The sequence below is a fragment of the Channa argus genome, chromosome 18 (assembly GCF_033026475.1).
Source record: "Channa argus isolate prfri chromosome 18, Channa argus male v1.0, whole genome shotgun sequence".
NCBI lineage: Eukaryota > Metazoa > Chordata > Actinopteri > Anabantiformes > Channidae > Channa > Channa argus.
In genome coordinates, this window is record NC_090214.1 from 11,370,377 (window position 1) to 11,391,400 (window position 21,024).

The 21,024-nt window shown below is 39.2% G+C and overlaps 2 protein-coding genes across 3 annotated transcripts; one reads left to right on the forward strand and one right to left on the reverse strand.

Annotated features, from left to right (window-relative positions):
* Positions 1–857: 857 nt before the first annotated feature.
* On the forward strand, positions 858–14,872 carry LOC137103360 (bone morphogenetic protein 1-like). Of its 2 annotated transcripts, none has more exons than XM_067483642.1 (20): positions 858–1,162; positions 4,902–5,012; positions 5,094–5,243; positions 5,380–5,497; positions 6,214–6,392; positions 6,477–6,582; positions 7,594–7,718; positions 7,891–8,006; positions 8,540–8,642; positions 8,807–8,923; positions 9,072–9,217; positions 9,453–9,648; positions 9,739–9,864; positions 11,121–11,281; positions 11,420–11,600; positions 12,140–12,265; positions 12,548–12,675; positions 12,782–12,995; positions 13,156–13,406; positions 13,491–14,872. In XM_067483642.1, exons 1-20 carry the CDS (start codon positions 1,030–1,032, stop codon positions 13,623–13,625), a joined length of 2,922 nt encoding a protein of 973 aa, XP_067339743.1. In that variant the 5' UTR covers positions 858–1,029; the 3' UTR covers positions 13,626–14,872. The 2 variants fall into 2 exon arrangements, with proteins under 2 accessions (XP_067339743.1, XP_067339742.1); XM_067483641.1 differs by having other exon boundaries at positions 859–1,162; positions 11,118–11,281.
* Positions 14,873–15,723: 851 nt separating this feature from the next.
* trim69 (tripartite motif containing 69) lies at positions 15,724–19,778 on the reverse strand. The gene is made up of 6 exons (XM_067483645.1): positions 18,979–19,778; positions 18,594–18,689; positions 17,973–18,206; positions 17,280–17,302; positions 17,073–17,188; positions 15,724–16,986 (listed from the first exon to the last, which is right to left on the reverse strand). Exons 1-6 carry the CDS (start codon positions 19,612–19,614, stop codon positions 16,442–16,444), a joined length of 1,650 nt encoding a protein of 549 aa, XP_067339746.1. The 5' UTR covers positions 19,615–19,778; the 3' UTR covers positions 15,724–16,441.
* Positions 19,779–21,024: the final 1,246 nt, after the last annotated feature.

Sequence of the window (21,024 nt, forward strand, 5' to 3'; positions counted from 1 at the left end):
ACTAAGTGTACTCCATCAAACTTTTCTTTTAATGCATTCAAATGGCTATTATCCTTTTAGAACTGTCTCCTTTCCAGTGTTGCTTCAGAGTTTTGAAAACAGTTATGAAATACACTGTATAAGTACGTCCTTCTGTACAGAGATCCTGTGAAGTGACACTAGATGGACAATTCATCCAAAACAAATCATGGCAGTGCTCCTGTATATCTGTGCCAGTGTAAAGAGCAGTTAATGGAGGAGGCTGTATCCCGTGTCACTGTATGTCACTGGGTAGCAGCAAACAAGGTCTGATGATGAGCCGAAAACACCAGTTATCACTTTTTAAACAGACTATGAACAAACTTAATGAAGCAGTTTAAAGTGCTCTCAGTCTACATATTGTGTGTCATCCACAGCTGAGATGGACAACTGAGGAAAGATGATTCACTCTTTAGACTCAGTAAGTGAATTATTCTGTTTTTTTAAATAAATGTTAAAACCAACACAAGTCATCTCCTGCACTTATTATTGAATTAGCGTCAGCAAATGTTATTAGATATGTGTGTGTGTGTGTGTGTGTGTGTGTGTGTGTGTGTGTGTGTGTGTGTGTGTGTGCGTGCGTGTGTGTGTGTGGAAAAGGCCCAGCTACCTCCAGTTGGGGTACAAACTCAAAAGTCAATTCACCTACTAATAGACAGCTCGGGATTGTTTTAATCCACTCAGAGTTTTAGATCGACTAGATAATTAGCTACGGTCCAATTATACAAAGTAATAAATTTACAAACTATTGCAAAATCATTCCTAATTATACCTGTAAAGCCCCTGTGACTCCAGGTGATGTACCTCTCTAGTGCATGGATGTGTGTTTTGCTGTGAACTCTGTGAGCTCTGCTCTCTGTCCTGTATGTGAGTGAATTACTGCTGCAGCATGGAGACGTGAGAAAACGGCTCTGTGTTTATAAAATCACACCGTCGCAGCCGGGGAACTTTTTGTGCTCTTTTTTTCCTCTTATAATAAGAAACGCTCGTTAATTTTATTTTTCTTAGATAATGGCGGTCTCTCCTATATTTTTGTTCCTGCTGTGCAGTCTCCGCGTTTCGCTGGCGGCTGATTGGGAGTTTGTGGACTCTAATTTTATCTTTGTCGGTGATGCAATCGACTACAAGGATCCCTGTAAAGCTGGTAGAGTGCATTTTACCTCTGCGATTTTATTGATTTTTCTGCGTTTCACCTTAGTATATAGTTTATATGATGGTTTTTGGTCTATGGCCATAGCCCTTAATTTAAGCACTAATTGCTGATAAGAATGCTTTTTATAAAACCCCCTATATGTAAGACCTACGTGTATCTCTTAAAAATAAGTTAAATGTAAAATAAATTGTACTAATACAAACTTTTACATGAAAAGTATAACCTCTATGTTTTTACTTTACTATTAATTGAAAATTACATAATCGAAACATTATAATTACATATTAGTGGCACATGACCATAGCAATTCCATTACAATTAAATGTCCTGTTTTTTTTTTCTGTTAAAATATAATCAATGTAAAACATCAATAGTAATCATGTTTTATTCACTTATCTTAAAATGTTCATAGTCAAAATAACTATTAACTAAATATATTGCCTCCAAAATGTATTGTACAAGTAGTTCAAACTTCTATCAATGTTTATAATTTCATATACATCACTTCACACATCAGACAGCAGATTTTAATGATTAAGGCAGGTCAGGTTGGTGCAGAGCAGATCCTGCAGACTGTTGTACTGCAGTGACAACCTGTATTTGATTTTACTGCAGTAATACTTTCATAGTCAAAGTCTTTATTATTTACATAAGACTGTATACATTAGTTCAACATACTTGCATGAAATACATAAATGCAAGAAAAGTACTTCAAAAGCATCTCAAATTATAGGCAGTGCCTCATTTTAACCTTAAGTCAAGAGCCCTTTCACAAATGTTTGTGGTACCATTGCAATGCTTAGAGTTAACGTGATCATACACATGTTTAAAGTGAGTCACATTTAACATAAACATTAAATAAAGCATATGGTATTGATGAAAAATAGACACACAGGACAGAAAGGACATTTACATCATACTCATTGATTAAATGAAATGGCACAGCTGACACAGTGTATCTGATTCATAATATTTCTGCCACGCCTCTGTAATTATAGGAAATTATATCATCTCAGGATAAAGCATACTAGATGTGATATCTCATTTTCATAACAGAAACAGAAACTGAGAACACAAACACAGAGAACACAGGACAAGACTTTGTAATAAGCCTTCTCAAGTGATTTTTTTTCCCATCATCTAACATTGGTAAACAATTACTTTGGTGATTAAGGGGGCTTCCAACTGTTTGGGGTCCCTTTTTCACTTGTGACTTCAGAAACTTCCAAAACAGAGTGCTCTTCTTTGAGGCAGTTGCCTGGAGACTAGAGGTCATTGAGGCTGTGCCAGCGCCGTCCTCGGCTGGACGCCGGTGAAATCCCTCTGGCTTCAGGGCATAGGGTGCACACTGCTAGGGCGACCGTCATTTACAGTCACCCTTTGCATGAGTGAATTCACTTCAAAGGCCGACACAGGGCCTGTTATGTCTTTTGATTTCAACTTTCAAAGGTTGTTACATCACATGACTAAATAAGCAGTTTAATGGAAAAGACTCCTCAAATACTGCAATACAAGATGCAGATTTTTATTGGATTAAAGTGTTTTCTAAAGGATGGAAACAATATTTTAATGCCATAGAATGGGAAAAAGGTGTGTGTGTTTGGCAGACTTGTTTTGACATTAAAACCTATTTAACAACGAAATCACAGTCTCACATTAAATCATGTGAAATTAGCTACTTAATTTTACATGATTTAATAGCATCAACTTTGTAACTGAAGACAAATAATTTAAAGAAACTGGCACTTCTTCTACTGTCTGCTCCAATATGCAACATTGATTCAGGTCATCAAACCATAATAAATAACATTGCTGCAAAACAAACTGTTCAAGCAGAAGTTATTAAACATGGATATGAGTTCTTCCTTTTAATGCTGTTAACCAGCAGTCTATTTTAAACAGACTGACTTATTGGTTTGGCCTTTTGGAGCAGAGGAAAATGTTCCATCGCCTGTTTGGAGTTGCTGGAGACTGTGTCTCAGCTGTCATTGGGCAAAAAGGAGGGTACACGGTTGACATGTTGCCACAGAAAAAGATTCATTCACACTGAGTGTAAAGTCGCTGCTTAACTTAACTGCTTCTTGGACTGTAGGAGGAAAGATTTATCTTTCATATGGAGAGTGTCATCGGGAGCTATGGCATCTCTTTCTGCAGCTAGATACAGCATCTCTTTCTCCTCTAAGTGTCCCATGGCGACACAGGGTTGAGTGGCTCACTGTAACAGCACTTTAGCATTTTAGAAACAATTCTAGAGTGATCCTATCCATGGTAATGATTGATGGTAATGCCTTACAGTGATAAACCTTCTTTATTAGCCTGCACACAGTCTCAGTATCAGAGAGGTTTTTTATGATCCAGTAACACCAATCAGATTCAATGGATCTTCTCCTTAAATGCTCACAACCCTGTGGTGATGCTGCATTCAGCTATTATGCTCTAAGACATTATCCTCTGTTTGTTGCACACAATCAGGAACAACTTTGGGCCACACACTGAAGATAAGTGTTTGGGACTCCATAGCTGAGCACACACAAAACAAACACGCAGCTCCTCTCAAATGTACATTTACATATAGTTAGACAATGACAGACCTGCTGACTACAGCACACAAAATAGAAGAATGGTTTAATAGGTGGAGAAATATATTTAATGCATACAATAAAGCTGTTGGTGCATCACATCCCCTTATCAGGTATGTACTGTAAAGGTCTTTGCTCCCATGAACATGACTTCATTCCCTGGTTAATCAGTTGCTGATTCAGGAGGTGGTTGCTGTAGAAAAGGAAACACTGCACAGGAAACTGAGCAACGCATAAACTTTGAAAAAGAGTTTGGAAGAAAAGCATATCTCTAAGTTAAATACATCAATGTTGAATGAAAATCAATGGTACTTCTAGCCATTAGGACAAATGTTATATTTGTATTTTCAAATCACATATCATATCCCTTCTTACTGAATAAAATAATTTTACCACTGTAGATGTGTGGTGTGCATTTGGGAAAATTACATCTATACATCATTTTTAGGAAACCTATGTCATAATAGGTATTATACATATGTTTATTTGTATTTTAAGTGGTGGCTGGATTAAGTGTTCAGCAACATTCGCACAGTCTGCCACAGTGTAATGACTGATATGCCTTCATTCTTAAAAATGGCACAGTACATTCCAACAATATGTTGGACTCTATGTGCAAAACAGACTGTATTCAAAAATAATGTTTGCTGATCAAACAGACCCAGAGTCTAGGTTAGGGGTTCCACACATAGGCTAACAGAGATAGTAAAGCCTGCAGCAAGTGCTTAGATAAGAAAATGGCTTTAAGATTCAGAGGGAAAACTGTTAAAAAATGAGCTGTTCTGTTCAAACAGGATAATTCAGTATGGGAAACTAATAAGATGAGTTCACAACACAAACTACTTGCATGTTAACAGTACATAACAGCACAATGTAGTTAAAAGAATATTGAATAGTACATATCTTTTTGCTCAAATTTGAGTTTGTATGTCCAATAAATATTAATATTAATGGACATATAATATATGTATTATATACACTTAATATTAACAACTGAACCCCGAAAATATACCTGGACCTCAGTTTAAAATGTTGTATCTCATTTTGTCCTGCACATAACCGTCTGTAAATGTGCCGATGGATACAGTGGCATATAATCAAATTTATTTTTTACTTTTATTTACTTTATTTCATTATTTTTTCTGTGTTAGCTGCTTTTCTAGGAGATATTGCCCTGGATGAAGATGACCTGCGTATGTTTAAACACACCCGCAGCACTGAAAGTGCACAGCACACTGTCCAGACCAACCAAACAGACACAGGTATTTCTTCATTCCAAAATATTTAGATTTTCATAAAGAAATAAAGGATAATCAATGCAGATTTGTGTGCTGTTCTTACAGGAAACAGCTCCACTTCCAATGTGAGTGTCAGTAGTAATAGCGCTGCAGTCAGACGGAGCCTTCATCGTGTGAGGAGAGCCGCCACCTCCAGACCTGAACGAGTGTGGCCGGATGGCATCATCCCTTATGTCATCAGTGGGAATTTTAGCGGTGAGTTTTGAAGCAAGTCGGTAAAATTTTTATTTGTTCTAAGTGAGGGGTCTGATGAACACAGACAAGTTTGCACTGCCATCTGCAGTTGTGACACCATGTAGCTGTCACCTTCTAACTCCCAGTTTCCTTTTAGGTAGTCAGCGAGCCATTTTCCGTCAGGCGATGCGCCACTGGGAGAAACACACTTGTGTAACATTCACTGAGAGGACAACTGAAGAAAGCTACATTGTTTTTACCTACAGACCTTGTGGGTCAGTTGAGAGCTCATTCAAATTTCACAAGGACTTTTAGGGTTATTGTCTGCAAACTAAACTACAATTAAAGGACTGCACCGCAGCTTTTGTTTTAGCCCAGAATTTTAAATATATCGTTTCTGCTGTTCCCAACATCCATTGATTTTCATAATTATTTAAAAGTTAAATAGTAGAATCAAATCTTGATTCTTCAATGAATGAGCAGACTCTTCATATCAACCTCTTCTCAAACAGTTTAAGCATTCATGATAATATTTTAAATGTAATAATTGTGAAATATATTGTTCATATTAAGGAACTCAGAATTACAACTTAATTCGGGAGCTTCCCTCAGCTCTACAGAGTTTTTTAATCCTCTTTTAGCTCATTGTTCTGACCCACAACTTTAATGTTTAGGTTCATTCCAATTATTATTATTATTGTCACCCACTATAAGCAGATGTTTTAACTGAAAAAAGCTTTAAAAATCCAACATTACAGGTGTAAAACCAATCCATTGTCCTTTGTTTATATCTCATTCTACTTTGATAATATAACAATGGAAGAACCACTTAAGGATGTTTCAAGAGCATAGGGAACACAGGGAAAGGCTGCAGGGACTATAGGGAAATCTTCTTTTAAACATCATCAGCAAGAATGTAAGCTATTACCCAAACAGCAAAGATTCAATAGGTGTTGCAGATTGTGGACCTCAACAGTATCACCCTCTGCAGGTGTTGCTCCTATGTGGGGAAAAGAGATAACGGCCCTCAGGCCATCTCTATAGGAAAGAACTGCGATAAGTTTGGCATCGTGGTACATGAACTCGGCCACGTAATTGGCTTCTGGCATGAACACACCCGTCCAGACCGGGATGAGCATGTGAGCATCATCAGAGACAACATTCAGCCAGGTACTGATACTATGTGTTTTCTAAGTGTGAATGTATGTGTGAGCTCACTGACGTTCCTGATGTTGACTGTGTCTGTATGTGTAGGACAGGAATATAACTTCCTGAAGATGGAGCCAGGTGAGGTTGACTCACTCGGGGAAGTATATGATTTTGGCAGCATCATGCATTATGCAAGAAATACATTTTCCAGGTTGGTGTATGAAGCTTTCTTACACTTCACATTTTTTCCTAAGTTCTGTTTTGTAAAGTTAAGTTTGTCTTGAGTTTTGTGTCCTGGGAAAAGACACAGTCCAGCTCAAAACTTGGATAGCTTTTGGACAATTGGCTTAATAGTTGAGAATTGATGACTCACTTGGTTCAACATGCCTGTGTGTTTTTTAGCTGGCAATATAGTGCAGCAGCCTGCTTCCCACCTCAGGCCATCACCACTGACTTTCTTCTAATATCCTTAATCAGTGTTTGTAAAACTCTGAGTTGAAAATTACTACTCATTTCACCAACTTGTTAGTTACGCAGTCTTTAATGCCTTTAGGGAATCCAGCATCAGCAGCTGCAACCATATGAAACAATCTGCCAAAAAAACGCCAATAACACTATGCTGCATCATCAGCTGAGCTACTACACACAGCCCTGCTGTTCGTGTCTTTATTACGATCTGCTAAGCAAACTTCATAGAGACCCTCAGGGGAGTTTGGTCTTGTGCATGTTGTTACCCCGTTGCTTTTTGTGATTTTTTTTAACCTCCATCACTGCTTTACTGGTCTGGGTCATGGAGGCATGCCAAAGTAAATAAAGGCCTGGCAGTTTAGGCTTTGCAGAACAATTTGGACTGGAGTGCCCTTTTTACTCTGGCATTCAGGAGTGGGCTCCACTGAGCCGGCTGGCACAGGCAGAAGGCCCCATTCAGAGTGCTCAGTTAGCACATGCCTGCCATTCATGGGTGCATCACCATGGGAACTGAACAAGAGCCAGCTCCAACCCAGTGAGCGATTATCAGAATCAATAAAGTATCAAGGTGTTGGGCAGGATCTGAAAAATCCTGGACTCTTATCAGTCTTTTTGTTTGAACTTTTGAAAACCACATTCACCTGCACATCAGTGTACTCAGAAGCTATTGTTTCTTATCAGGAGTTTTGGGCTGTCATAGATTTTCACAGAAAATGAGAGAAGTATGTGAATATTTCTAATTTTTTTGGAATAGAGGAATCTTCAGGGACACAATCTTGCCCCGTTATGATGTCAATGGAGTCAGGCCATTTATTGGACAGAGGACAAAACTTAGCAAAGGAGACATTGCACAAGCTCGCAAACTCTACAAATGTGCAAGTAAGATGCATTTGGTGTTCAAAAAATATAAGCATCTAATGATTATACCTATAAAATGAAGACTGTTTTAAACCTCTGTTTCCAACTTTCTTTGGATTAATATTATTATTTATTATTAGTTCTTCTGCCTGTCTGTCAACAACGTTGGTGTTATGGTTTGTGGTTGTGACAGAGTGTGGGGATAGCCTGCAGGACAGTGCTGGAAACTTCTCTTCTCCGGGTTTCCCCAACGGGTACTCAGCATACGTTCACTGTGTGTGGAGAATTTCTGTCACTCCTGGAGAGAAAGTGAGTAGTGAAAAGGAAACTAAGAAGTTAGGGACATGTAGGACAAATGTTAGATACCTTAAACTCTACTGTAAATGTTTTCATGTTCCATGAGTCCTGCATGCAGCAATTATACTGAGAATATTGATCTACAAAAATGTCAAAATCATTTAATTAAAAATATCAGTCCAGAGTCCTGTTTAACTTGGACAAACAGAAACAATGCAATAAATACTGTACTGTATGCATGTATTAACCGATCAATAGGTGCAATCTTTTCAATGGCTGTAAAACATTGAAGAGATGTACATACAAACCACACAGATGACTGTAAAAGTTCAAAATGAAAAAATCCAAAGACAAGGGCATTAATTAGCCAATTTAAATATTAAGTAATCAGTACATGTGCCTCTACTACAGATCAAAAACATCATGCTTGTGTTTTGCTTTGTCTTCATCTCATGAATCGACAGCGCTGTATCTGTCATTGTTATAGGCACCTCCTTGTGAATACCCCAGCCTCATCTGTCACTTTATCCCATTTTTACTCCCAGATTGTTTTGAATTTTACTTCCATGGACCTCTTCAGGAGTCACTTATGTTGGTACGACTACGTGGAGGTTCGAGATGGGTTCTGGAAAAAAGCTCCTCTGAAAGGTCTTTAACTTTGATTTATATCAGACCTCGTCTCTATGCCGCTGAGTATCATCCAGAAAAATGTTGTTTACTTGTTACCTCTGTTATGTTGAGTATTCACTTTTGAGTATTATGAAGTACTTACTGAGAGGTAATGTAAGGATTTCCTTTGTGTTCTTTGGCAGGCCGGTTCTGTGGAGACACACTTCCAGAGCCAGTCATCTCTACTGACAGCCGGTTATGGATTGAATTCAGAAGCAGCAGCAATTGGGTGGGCAAAGGCTTTTCAGCTGTTTATGAAGGTAAAACATTGGTAATATATGAGATTTAATACCCTTAATTTATGCTACATCCTCATGTGACAACTAGGCAATGTCAGGCATAAATAAACATTAAAAATATAAACTCTCCACCTGAAACAAAAAATCTCACCTTTCAACTCTTTTGCAGCCATCTGTGGTGGAGAGGTGAAGCAGGACAGTGGCCAGGTCCACTCACCCAACTATCCTGATGACTACCATTCCAATAAAGAGTGTGTCTGGAAAATTTCAGTAGCAGAGGGTTTCAGTGTTGGGCTCTCGTTTCAGTCCTTTGAGGTAAGATCATCTTCATTGTTACTGACCATACATTGGGACGACAAGGAGAAAATCTCAAGAAAAATGTAAAAATCACCAGAAAATGTTAAACAATTTGTGCTGCAACTAATGAGAAGTGTCTTTGTTTCCGTCTCATTTCCTTGAGTTTATTTACATCTCACAAATCCAGAAGAGTCTTTGCTACTCTCTGTCTTACTATCTATTTCAAAATTCTCTGTCCTTGCTTTGACTGCAGATTGAAAGACATGACAGCTGTTCCTACGACTATGTGGAAGTGAGAGATGGCAGTTCAGAGAACAGCCCCCTGCTCGGCCGTTTCTGTGGCTATGACAAACCAGACGACATCAAAAGTAGCTCCAATCAACTGTGGCTGAAGTTTGCCTCTGATGGATCAGTCAACAAAGCTGGGTTTGCAGCAAACTTTTTCAAAGGTTAGTCATTTCAGTCTTTTGTAAGCACGTGTGGCAGATGGTGCGCTAGTCTATGTCGAAAAATTAAGCCTGTGACTGTTTGTTTGCCAGAGATGGATGAGTGCTCCAGAACTGACAACGGTCAGTGTGAGCAGCGCTGTGTGAACACACTAGGCAGCTACACATGTGGCTGCGAACCAGGATATGAGCTGGCAGCTGACAGGCACAGCTGCGAGAGTGAGTATAGAGCACAACTCCGAACACCATCAAAATATCTAACACTGGAGAGCCATTGCAGGTCTTATACATAGATGCGCGTTAGTGAGGCATCAACTGCAGTCCACTGCTACCCTCTTGTGAAAAACTGATCTCACTGCAACATCTAACCATTGCTCACTGATCGGCATCTGCTTGATCTAGATCACACTGCTAACCTAAAAGCTGTCACTCCTCCAGTGTTCCATATGCACACCAACACCAATCTTAGTGTCCACCTGTAGCCTGTAATTTAAAGTATTCACTCAAGTAAAGTCCTACTCCATATGTCTGGGTTCAGGCTTAATTTGACACGTGCACACAGGGATCAGTATGTTTACACTCAGTGGTTATTTTCATCTTGCATGCAGCCCAGTCGCCTTCACTTTAACAAGTCAGTGCTTAGTGTTTATTGTTCACATTAGTTTTGCAAATGAGAGGAGTTACCAACAGGCATTTGTACATTTAATAAAAAACAAAAACTGCACTCTGCATAGTCTGTTGCCCTTCCAGCTATGTCCTAAGCAGTTCCCATGGGAACTGTTCCTGCCCTGTCTTTTACTTTCTACTGCAAAAACAATGTTATGTTACATGGACAATACACAATTTAAAGTCAGTTATTACAATAAGTCATACATGTCTACATTCATGTTATAAAAAAGTAAAATATTTGTGTTGTGACACAGAAAATCATTAATCAGCTTGTTTGTCAGTTTTAGACTCTATGAATGTGTCATATCACTGCTGTGCAGGGTGTTTCCTTGTGAGGTGGTTGGCTGCTGTGCCTTTCTGACACTGATAAACGTATAACTGTACATGGATATTGTTTTTTTCTGGGGTAAAGTGAGAAAATTTAAAGAAAAAGAACACAGCATTTGAGAAAAGAACCAGAATAAGGCCATGGGGGTAAACAATCTGGTGTTCACAATATCCCCACTGATTCATCTTATGTTTACCGCTGAGCTAAATGCAGTCAGCAGACTCTTGATCAGCTGAATCAACTTTTTGGCTACAAAGACTTCTAGCTCAAATGTTTTTAATAAACAGAGCTGAAGATTCTTTTTCCACCACAAGAGGACAGCACCCTCTCATTGCAACTTCATTTAGAATCCCAACAATCCAGTCCATCATTGGTTTGATACATTTAAAGAAGCTTCACATTTGGTTATGTAATTTGTCATGCAAATGTTTTCTTTCACACTTCTACCACTAAAATTATCGCTTCGCCCCACCAGCAGCTGCCTGTGGTGGATTTGTCACCAAGCTGAATGGCTCCCTCACCACCCCCGGCTGGCCCAAAGAATACCCACCCAACAAGAACTGTGTGTGGCAGCTGGTGGCACCCATTCCATATCGTATCACTCTGGTGTTTGATGTTTTTGAGACTGAAGGAAATGATGTAGGTTTTGTAAGGTGTTATTGTTAAAGTAGTCTTCCTGCAGAGAATTTTGTGTACAGTACAAACTGCACAAGACAAAGATTCAAAGCTCTTCCTTGTCCTCTGGAGTGTATACAATTACCAAATGTTTTTCCTCAGGTGTGTAAATATGATTATGTGGAGGTGCACAGTGGTTTGGGCTCAGACCTAAAGCTCCATGGGAAGTTCTGTGGAGCAGAAAAACCGGAGGTCATCACCTCCCAACACAACAACATGAGGATTGAGTTCAAGTCTGACAACACTGTCTCAAAGAAGGGTTTCAAGGCTCACTTCTTCTCTGGTAAGACAGGAAGAAAACAAGTATTTAGGAAATATTGAGAAAGTGCTTTGTACTGCACACTAACATCAGAATGTTAGAATGGGAGAATGATCACACCACTTCATAAAAACAGGAAGCTGTTTTCATTTTGTGCCACCATGAATATAAGCAGTGCAGCCAAGTCATGTTGAGTGTGTAGAACCTAATGTAACACTTATTGTTAAATGTTAAATCAATTTTATGTGAATGTTCACTTTTATAATTTTTATAAATTTTTCAATGTTCATATTTATTCGGTACGTTAAGGAAAAAGGAAAAACTGAGATCTTCTAAAATAATAGCATCAGAAATAGCCAGGTAGTGTTCTGCAAAGAGATGAAGCAGGGTTCAGGTCGGTGTTCCTTCATTCTTACAAAAACACAAGAAGCATTTGTGCCTGGACCTCATCAGCAAATCTTGGCCTAATTCGCTAACTTAATAAGTTCTGCTGTGCCATTGTGACAGATTCACGTGTTGTGAAAAAGAATTTTTTAATTAAAATTCTTTAAATGTCTCAACAGATATAGATGAGTGCTCCAAAGAAAATGGAGGCTGCCAGCATGAATGCGTAAACACATTTGGAAGCTACAGCTGTCAGTGCCGCAGCGGCTTCATGCTGCATGATAACAAACACGACTGTAAGGAAGGTACAGTATGTCTGCTGACTCCTGCTGGGACCTTATGTATAAAACCAAGATGGGGCAGAGTCTTCCCTTTCCCATTTTAGCACATATCTACAAGATCTTAGTTTGCAACACATACATTTTAAACAACCTATAATCATTCCAAAGCTTTAGTTTTGCTTTCAGTTTCATGTTTCTTTTATTGTATGCTTTTTTCCTGGGATAATGCTCTAGAGATCCTTTGTGCTGAAAAGGAAATGAGTAAGTGCTCAGAGATGCAGCTTTCATTGTTTTGCTTTTTTCCAGCGGGCTGTGATATTGTTATAAACAGTGTATCGGGAATAATCAGCAGCCCTAACTGGCCTGATGAATATCCCAGCAAGAAGGCCTGCACTTGGTCTCTGTCCACAACCCCAGGTCATCGAATCAAACTTGTATGTTAATGGATGTTTTTTGTTTAAAAGATTATGACTCAGACTAAAGCCAAGCAGTCTACTTGTTGGGGCCATTGAAAGTTTTTTTTTTTAAATAAACTTCCAGGTTTTCAATGAGATCGACATGGAGACTCATCTGGAGTGTGCTTACGACCATCTGGAGATCTATGATGGGCAAGGCACTCGTGCCGCGAGTTTAGGACGCTTTTGTGGCACCAAGAAGCCGTCTCCAGTCGTTTCCAGTAGCGACAAAATGTTTCTGCGTTTTTTCTCTGATAACTCGGTGCAGAAGAGAGGATTTGAGGCTTCATACAGAGCTGGTGGGCACAACAGTCTTAATGTTGCAGTTTTGGTACAAACATTTTTTTTTTCTAAAAACGACATTTCAACTAGGTTTTTCTGTGAAAGCTGCATTATTTTCCCTTAGCTTTTATGAGTTCCTTTTTTTCACCCTCTAATTTTGTGGGTTTGAATTCCCAGAATGTGGAGGAAACCTTAAAGCCGAGGTCAAGACAAAAGATCTGTTCTCTCATGCTCAGTTTGGAGACAACAACTACCCCAGTGGCTCTGACTGTACGTGGGTGGTCACTGCTGAGAAAGGCTATGGAGTAGAGATCATCTTCCAAGTGTTTGAGATTGAGGAGGAGGCAGACTGCGGGTATGATTACGTGGAGCTGTATGATGGCGCTGACATCAAGTCTCCAAGGCTGGGACGCTACTGCGGATCTGGAGTAAGGCTAAAAATGAGTAGTAATGTCATGTGTAGTAAACATGGCTTAAACTTTTTTTTAATGTTTTTTGTTTGTTCCCCACAGACTCCAGAGGAGGTCTACTCAGCTGGAGATGCCATCGTTTTAAAGTTTCACTCAGATGACAGCATCAGTAGAAAAGGCTTTCACGTACGCTACACAAGCACAAAGTTCCAAGACACGTTACATGCAAGCAAGTGACTGTCTGGCTCTATGCCAAACCTAAATGGAGGCTTCACTCTTAACATGTGGTTGGACACACCCTTTTCCAGATGACGAGTGAATGCATGGATTCAGACCACAGGCACCAGCTCACATTTCTCAAATTCACATTTCATTCTCTTCTGAACCATCTTTACTCTTCCTCAGCTACATACCATGAAAAGACTAGGCTAGTTTGAAGTAGTTCTTCTGAGTAAATTCAGTCACACCTCTTGTAATGAGCCGATTAGGTCATGTCATTGTGTTAAGATATAAGATGTATATATTGTGATATAGTTTGCCTTGTTTTTTAATCAGCTGTTTGAAGTTGAAATGTTGATCACTTCTAATTAATGTAATACACATTTGTGTTAAATTACACAATCATGATGGAAAACAGGAAGAACCTTGTGTTAAAAATCCAATTTGTTCTTTTCTGTTATTAAATATTTCCTTCGACCTCTTTTTGATTTACTTAGTTTTTTCCTTTGCAGAACATAAATGTTACATCACAGTACAATTTGAGGTGTGTTTTGTTTTTCCTTTTCCTCTGCATGGTGTATCCAATTCTCTTGCAACACACAACACACTGTGGTAATTAATTCAATTTGAACCACATTTTTCAGATTGCTGACTATCAGTGATGTGATGTTGGTGTTGTCACATGAGCAACAGATCACGCTTCTTACCACATCCAATGTGTGTCTGTTTGATGGGAACATTTTTAAACTAGAAATTACCCTGTTTACATTCAGTGTGACTCACTCAATAAAGCTGGATAAATATGTTTAAAATACTTTCCTTGCTCATAAAACGGTTGCTAGTTTCAACATTTTTAGAGGGGCAAAGTTAGATGTGTTTGCTGAGTTGCAGTTTTTCTCTCCACTGCTCCACTTGGCACATTACTACTATTACTAAGACAAAGTGAAAACCCAATTGTAAAAACAATATTTTATTTACAAAGTACAACCCCAATTCCAAATAAGTTGGGAAGATGTGAAAATGTTAATAAAAACAGAATGCAATGATTTGAAAATCTCATCATCACCTGTGGCTCTGATGCGCTAATCTCTCCTGCATCCTCTGCTCCATATCCCGACAACATCCACAGGTGTGAACAGTCTGAGATACTTATAGTATCTGACGTTACCAACACACAAAATGCAGCTCTTATGAACTCTAACTTTTCACCCAGGGAATTTTATTATTTTAATTAATGTTATGATCTTAACCACACTGCTCTTTGCTCTATAGAGACTATGTCTGTTCCACGACCACCTAAACATTTCAAAACAAAAATGAACACAAAGGGAGTTCATAAAAACCTTATACAAGTTAAGACTACTGCTCATACTGAGCCAAAACCCAAAACAATTAAATGTGGATTATTAAATATCAGATCTCAATTCACAAATGCGCAGCTTAAAGCAGGCAACACGAAAGTTAGAAAGGAAGTGGCGTTCCACTCATTTAGAGGAATCCGGGTTAGCCTGGAAAAACAATTTAAAAATGTACAAAAAAGCTCTCTGTTATGCCAGAACAGCATATTATTCAGCACTAATAGAGGAAAATAAAAACAACCCCCGGTTTCTGTTCAGCACTGTAGCCAGGCTGACTAAGAGCCATAGTTCTGTTGAGCGTAGTATTCCCTTAACTCTGAGCAGCAATGACTTCATGACTTTCTTTATCAATAAAATTGTAGCCATTAGGGAAAAAATCACCAGATTCTCCCTACAAATATTACAGATGGATCATGTACAACAGCTCTAGAATTAAAGGGTGTTTTTCCTCTCCACTGTTGCCTAGGGCTTGCTCAAAGGGGATTTGTTGGGTTGCCCCTACATACTTGTGTAGTCTGGACTTTAATATGTAAAGTCAGTTTCAACATCTGATATGTTGTTTATATTCTATTGTTGATAAAATATGTGTTGATGAGCTTAGCAAATCCTTACATTCTGTTTTTATTTTTATTTTTTTATATTTCACACATCTTCACAACTTTTTGAATTGAGGTTATGATTCATTTATGTGAATTTCATTTTGTGTGTTTGTGTTTGTGTGTGGGTGTGTGTGTTCAAGCTATCTTAACTTTGGAGCATATTTTCAAGAATAGTTTTATTGAAATTAAAAAAAATATTTTAATAAAAATGTGAATAATTCTTTGTGATATAAGTTGCCAATAACATGCATCAAAAGTTTAAAGCTAAATTGGCAATTCATCTAGCACAGCAAGTACAAAGCAGCTACTAAAACGTATAATCATTTGGTCACATAAAAAAAAAGATACATCCGGAAAATGTTCAAAAGTTGCTTTACAGAATGAGTTTCCTGTTACCAGTGCCAATAAAAAATGTTGACATTTTATAAGGTCCCTGAATATACCAAACAACATTTAGTATTAACTACGCTGTAAAACATTTACATCACTTTCTTTTATGTCACAAAATCACAGTATGAAATGATTAAGATATTTAATTGAATGTTTTAGTAAATCATATGAGAAAGACATGCTTACAGAGATAAAGTAATAATGGCATATTATGACACTCTCAACAGTCAAGTAACCAGTAACACTTTCACATTGTTCAATGAAACACAGCTTTTCTGAAATTATGTGTGGCAGTAGAGCCCAGCTATGCACTAAACAATGTTTCCAGAGATTTGTTTTGATAAAACTAAAATCTTCTGTGTACTGCAGAAACAATATCTTGCATCTAACTTTGAGGCATTTACAATCTTTTCTCATATGCATCTTGATTGCATGCATATTTGGTAATGTTTGGTAACTTTTTACAGCTTCTCATTTTTCTAGTTTTTTAAATCTTTGGAAGGAAAACTTTGAGAGGCTCATTTTCATGGACTTTATCCAGGAAGCCTAAGTTGAAATAAGGATACAGAGTCTCTGTGAAGGTCTCCTTGAAAGTGTAGAGATGTGTCATGCTCTCTGCATTGTAAAAGGACACCAGGCCTCTCTTGTAGTCCAGATACACTCCAATCCTGGCCAGTGGCTCATCCAGGGACAGGACAGTTGGAGGTGATGTACCAGCCATGTACTGTATCCCGTAGGAAAGGGAGAGGGTCCAGAAGCCATTGGCTGGGAGGGCTTTGATGACTCCCTTTCTGGGCACAGACTCTCGAGCTACCCCCACAGTCCAGACTGTGCTGCTGTAGACTTCAATCTCCCAGTAGTGGCGTCCATGGGTGAAGCCCTGGCTTCCAAGCAGTGACAGGGCAGCGTTGAACCTGTAAGGGTTGTCCTGCACAGTGTGGTTGAAGGTCTGGTAGCGAACACAGGTGAGGGAGGAGGTTAGGCTGAGCCAGGGGTTGGCCGTGCTGGAGTTAAATGTGATCGCTGCTGGAACTAATACAAAAAAGTAACAGATGATAAAGGATTTTTTGATGTTGAGTTATTTTAAGGGGGATGGGGGTTAACTCTCATTGTTGTACCTGGGTATAGGCTTGCTTTCATGGATTTCCATGCTCTGTACTGCAGGGGCCCTGCAAACCGCCCCTCACAAAGACTGGGCGGTGTAAATGCAGGTTTTTCAAACTTCAGCGATGGCCTGCCAACAAAAGCAAAGTCAGAACAGCAAAGAGAGTGAATAAATACAAAAGCTACTTGAGAGGAATCAGTTGAACTCTTGCATCACTCACCTCTGGAGCAGGACTTTGATGCTCTGAAATGAGACACAGGAATAAACACAGGAAAGGGGAGACAGAGACTGGTGATTAGGTTTTCTTGTATCCAAAAGAAGAGAAAGCTTTTTCCACATTACATCAATGTCTGAGCTCACGCGATCCCACCCTGTGGGATCTCCCTGTGGCTGGGGGAAAGTCCCAAAGCCAGGCCAGAGTATGGCCCGTGCCTGAACTAAACTCTTTATCCCTCAGATCAACGGGTGAGATCACTGTTCTACATCCTGCCTGTGCTCAATGTTTGCAGCATTGTTATACAGAAGGAGCAACACTGTCAAACATTATTCTTAATGTAAATGCATCCAACCAACTGTGACCAACATGTTTGTGGAGTTTAAAAATTATGTACAAACTGCAACAGAAAGCCAAAATGGTTCCACCCTGCTCAGCTATATCTTTAATGTTGATGTTGGAGACTTTTTAACATTTTGGCTTCATCAGAGGTTGATGTTCTAAACTGTCTGTAATACCAAATTTTACGTCTCAACTTTTTCTAGATTTAATGTGATATAAATAGTTTTGGGGGGTGAAAAGTTGAAACGAAAAGCTCAGCATTCCAGTAATCATCCCCAGGGCTGACTCATCGTGCTGTTAATGCCTTCCAGATGGATTGTATTCATTGTGCATGAGGTTAATATAAGTTGAACATACCCGGAGCAGAGTAAATGGGTCCAGCTCTTTCAGCTTGTTCTCTATCTCATGCACAGCTCTCTGCAGACGAGAGATCTCCACGCACAGCAGGGCCTTGTGCTCATCCAGACGGATCAGTTCTCTGCGCTCCTCCGTCTTTAGCTTCACCTGCAGCAGCTTCTCCTCCTGGTACAGGAACTGGTGAAGGTCACTGAACTGAGCCTCAATGCGCTGCTTCAGGTCTGCGGTGTGCTCCTAAGTCAGTCCGAAAAGATGGACATGGTCACTGGAAGCAACTACCTTTATATTTAACAAGGATCAAATTGGATATAAGTAAAAAGAAGATACTTTTGTATTTGCATGTTACAAATTTCTTTATAACCTTTTAAATTTAGTCTTATATTTAAACTTAACTTAATAAATGAAATGTTGTACGTCAGAATTATTATAAACATACTACATCTTTCTAACATCTACCACACTTATTTTTCTGATTTATTCTTTTTCTCTATTAACATCTGATTTTGAGATACTAATTGATTCAAATGGAATATTTATGATGATGCAGAAAACGATGTCAGTACTAACTGCAGTGTATACATATATGTGCTGTAATCTAGTTGTGGGATTCTTTCCTCTCACCTTGAGCTTCTTAACCTCATCTTCAGCTTCCCTCTCACACTGCAGAGCTGTGTTGAGCTCAGCTTTGAGAGATTCCATGGAACCATTCAGAGATGCCTGACAGGACAGAGACACAACATTGTTGCTTCTCACTTCTCATTCACTGTCATATCTGCACTGATAAGCTAAACATGAGTACAACATTAGCATTGGTGTCTCCTGCAGACCAAATGGCCATTTGTGGAAAACAAAAGCAGTGATTGAATTGCATAACACTATTATAAATTCAGTGTTTAATGTATGTGGCAAGTGTGGTGTTGTAGGTCTTTAACAGATCCACGTTAAAACCTTACAATCCTGGTAAATCTTTTAAGGAAAACAGAAATACAATTCATCATTAACTCACCCTGTACTTCTGTTCTGCCTCCTGCACACATATCATGGTATGATTTCTGTGCTCCTGGGAGACACCACACACCAGACACACCAGCTCCTGGTCTTCCTCACAATAAAGCTTCAGCTCCTCTCTGTGTCTGCTGCAGTTGGGGATCGGAGCAGGAACCCTGTCTATCACCACAGCATCTGCAAGACGAGCTTCAGTGGCGCCCTCCTCCAGACCCTGACAGTAGCTCTCCACTATGTTCGCAACAATGCGATTGGGCCTGTAGCTTTGTCCAGGGTACACCTTTCTGCACTGAGGGCAGGAGCCTGTGCCTCCCTGCCCAGGGCCACGGGGACCAGTCCAGTAGCCCTCAATGCACGCCTTACAGAAAGTGTGATCGCAGGGCAAGGACACAGGGTGCTTGAACAGATCCAAGCATATGGAGCATGTCAGGTCTCTGCTGATCCTGTGAGCTGAGCTTTTGGTTACTTGTCCAGCTATAGGAGGCTGTCGCAGCTTTTCCATTGCTGTTTGCACAGCAAAATCTCCTTCCTTTGGTTTCCAAATTTTCTTTTCTGGCCTTATCCCCTGGTTTAACTTTTCCAGGTTCTGTAGATAAACTGTCTGGATTTTCTTAACTTCTTTCTGATTCTTGCTCATTCCTTTGCCTTGCTTGTTTTTCTTTGTTCTGACTGTACAGCTGGACTTCTACGTCCTTCCTCTGCTTCAGAGTGTGGCCGCTCTCTATGGCCTCGAGTCTTCCTGTTGACTGTGGGGAAATGAAGGGGGTGGTGCTCAGGCAGCTTCAGCCTCTCACATCCTTAGCAGATAGTGGAGGGATTTCAGTGGGCCCCCATTTTCTCTTAAGGCTGATGTCACATCTTAGTCTGGAAACTGAGGCGGACCATGGATATTCTATCCTTGGCATGTTTGTTTGAAGTCTGCTAGTAACTCTAAGAAATTTCCCTTCACTAAACTCTTAAACTGCTGTCCCCTAAAAGCAGATTCTTTTAAATCCATTTTATGTGACTTTGAGTGGGTTTGCTTGTTTCCATACATGATTATGTTTGAGACAGAGAGAGCAAAAAGATTTCCTGCTTCTTTTTATAGCAACACTCTCTGCCCACTAAGTAATCATTGTTGCTGGAAGGTAAACAAGATCATTAAGAGATTTACACAAAGAAAGAAAATGTCCTCTAACACTCCACCATAGACAAATACAAAATACTTTAGGAATTTTGTGAGCTCTCTTTCTCTCATCAAGATATTTACAGCCTGTTCCCTAAAGACAAGGCCATCTGTCCAATAAATGAGAACTTTTTTTTCATATGTTGAAGACATTGATTTTTATGATTAGCCAAAAAGCAAATAACCACTAAAGCAAATAAGCATATAAACACATGGAATATTACAGGGTTGTACAACTGGATAATCACCGACACAAACAGACTAAAAACCGACACCCTGTGATTATGTACTAGAACATAATCTGTGGTCAGGAGAGTAACATTACAGCACATCAGAGAGACCATTTGATATTACGTTGTATTTATTTGTGTGGCTGGATTTTGGGTAGCTTGACCTTCCTTGAGATTGCGACTGTCAACAGGTGAAAAACTTATGCTTGAAATGCCTTGAATACTCTTGAAGAGGTCAGTAACTTTATTTGAGCTTGCCAAGCTATGACATACTAGCCATTGAACTGACTTACACCAGACTAATAGATAAAGTGAAATTATTTCCACTGCATATTTTCAATTGTATTTATTTATCTCAAGACTGTTTCTGTGACTCATGGATAGACTGTAGAGGCTCCACTATTTACAGAGCATAGGGTCCTGAGAGGAGCTTATACTCTGCATTTAGTATCACACAGTGACATCTGGTGTCCAAAATCAAACATTGCGCAAACATTACAGTACAAAATACAGTACACACAGCAAGTCAAAGAAATTAGCTATATCTTTGCTATTGTGAGCTATTGTGAGCTATTGTGTAAAAATGTATTTTATGTGTAACATTTATTCTCATGAAGGAGCTTTTTGTAAATATCTTTTATTTATTTAATTA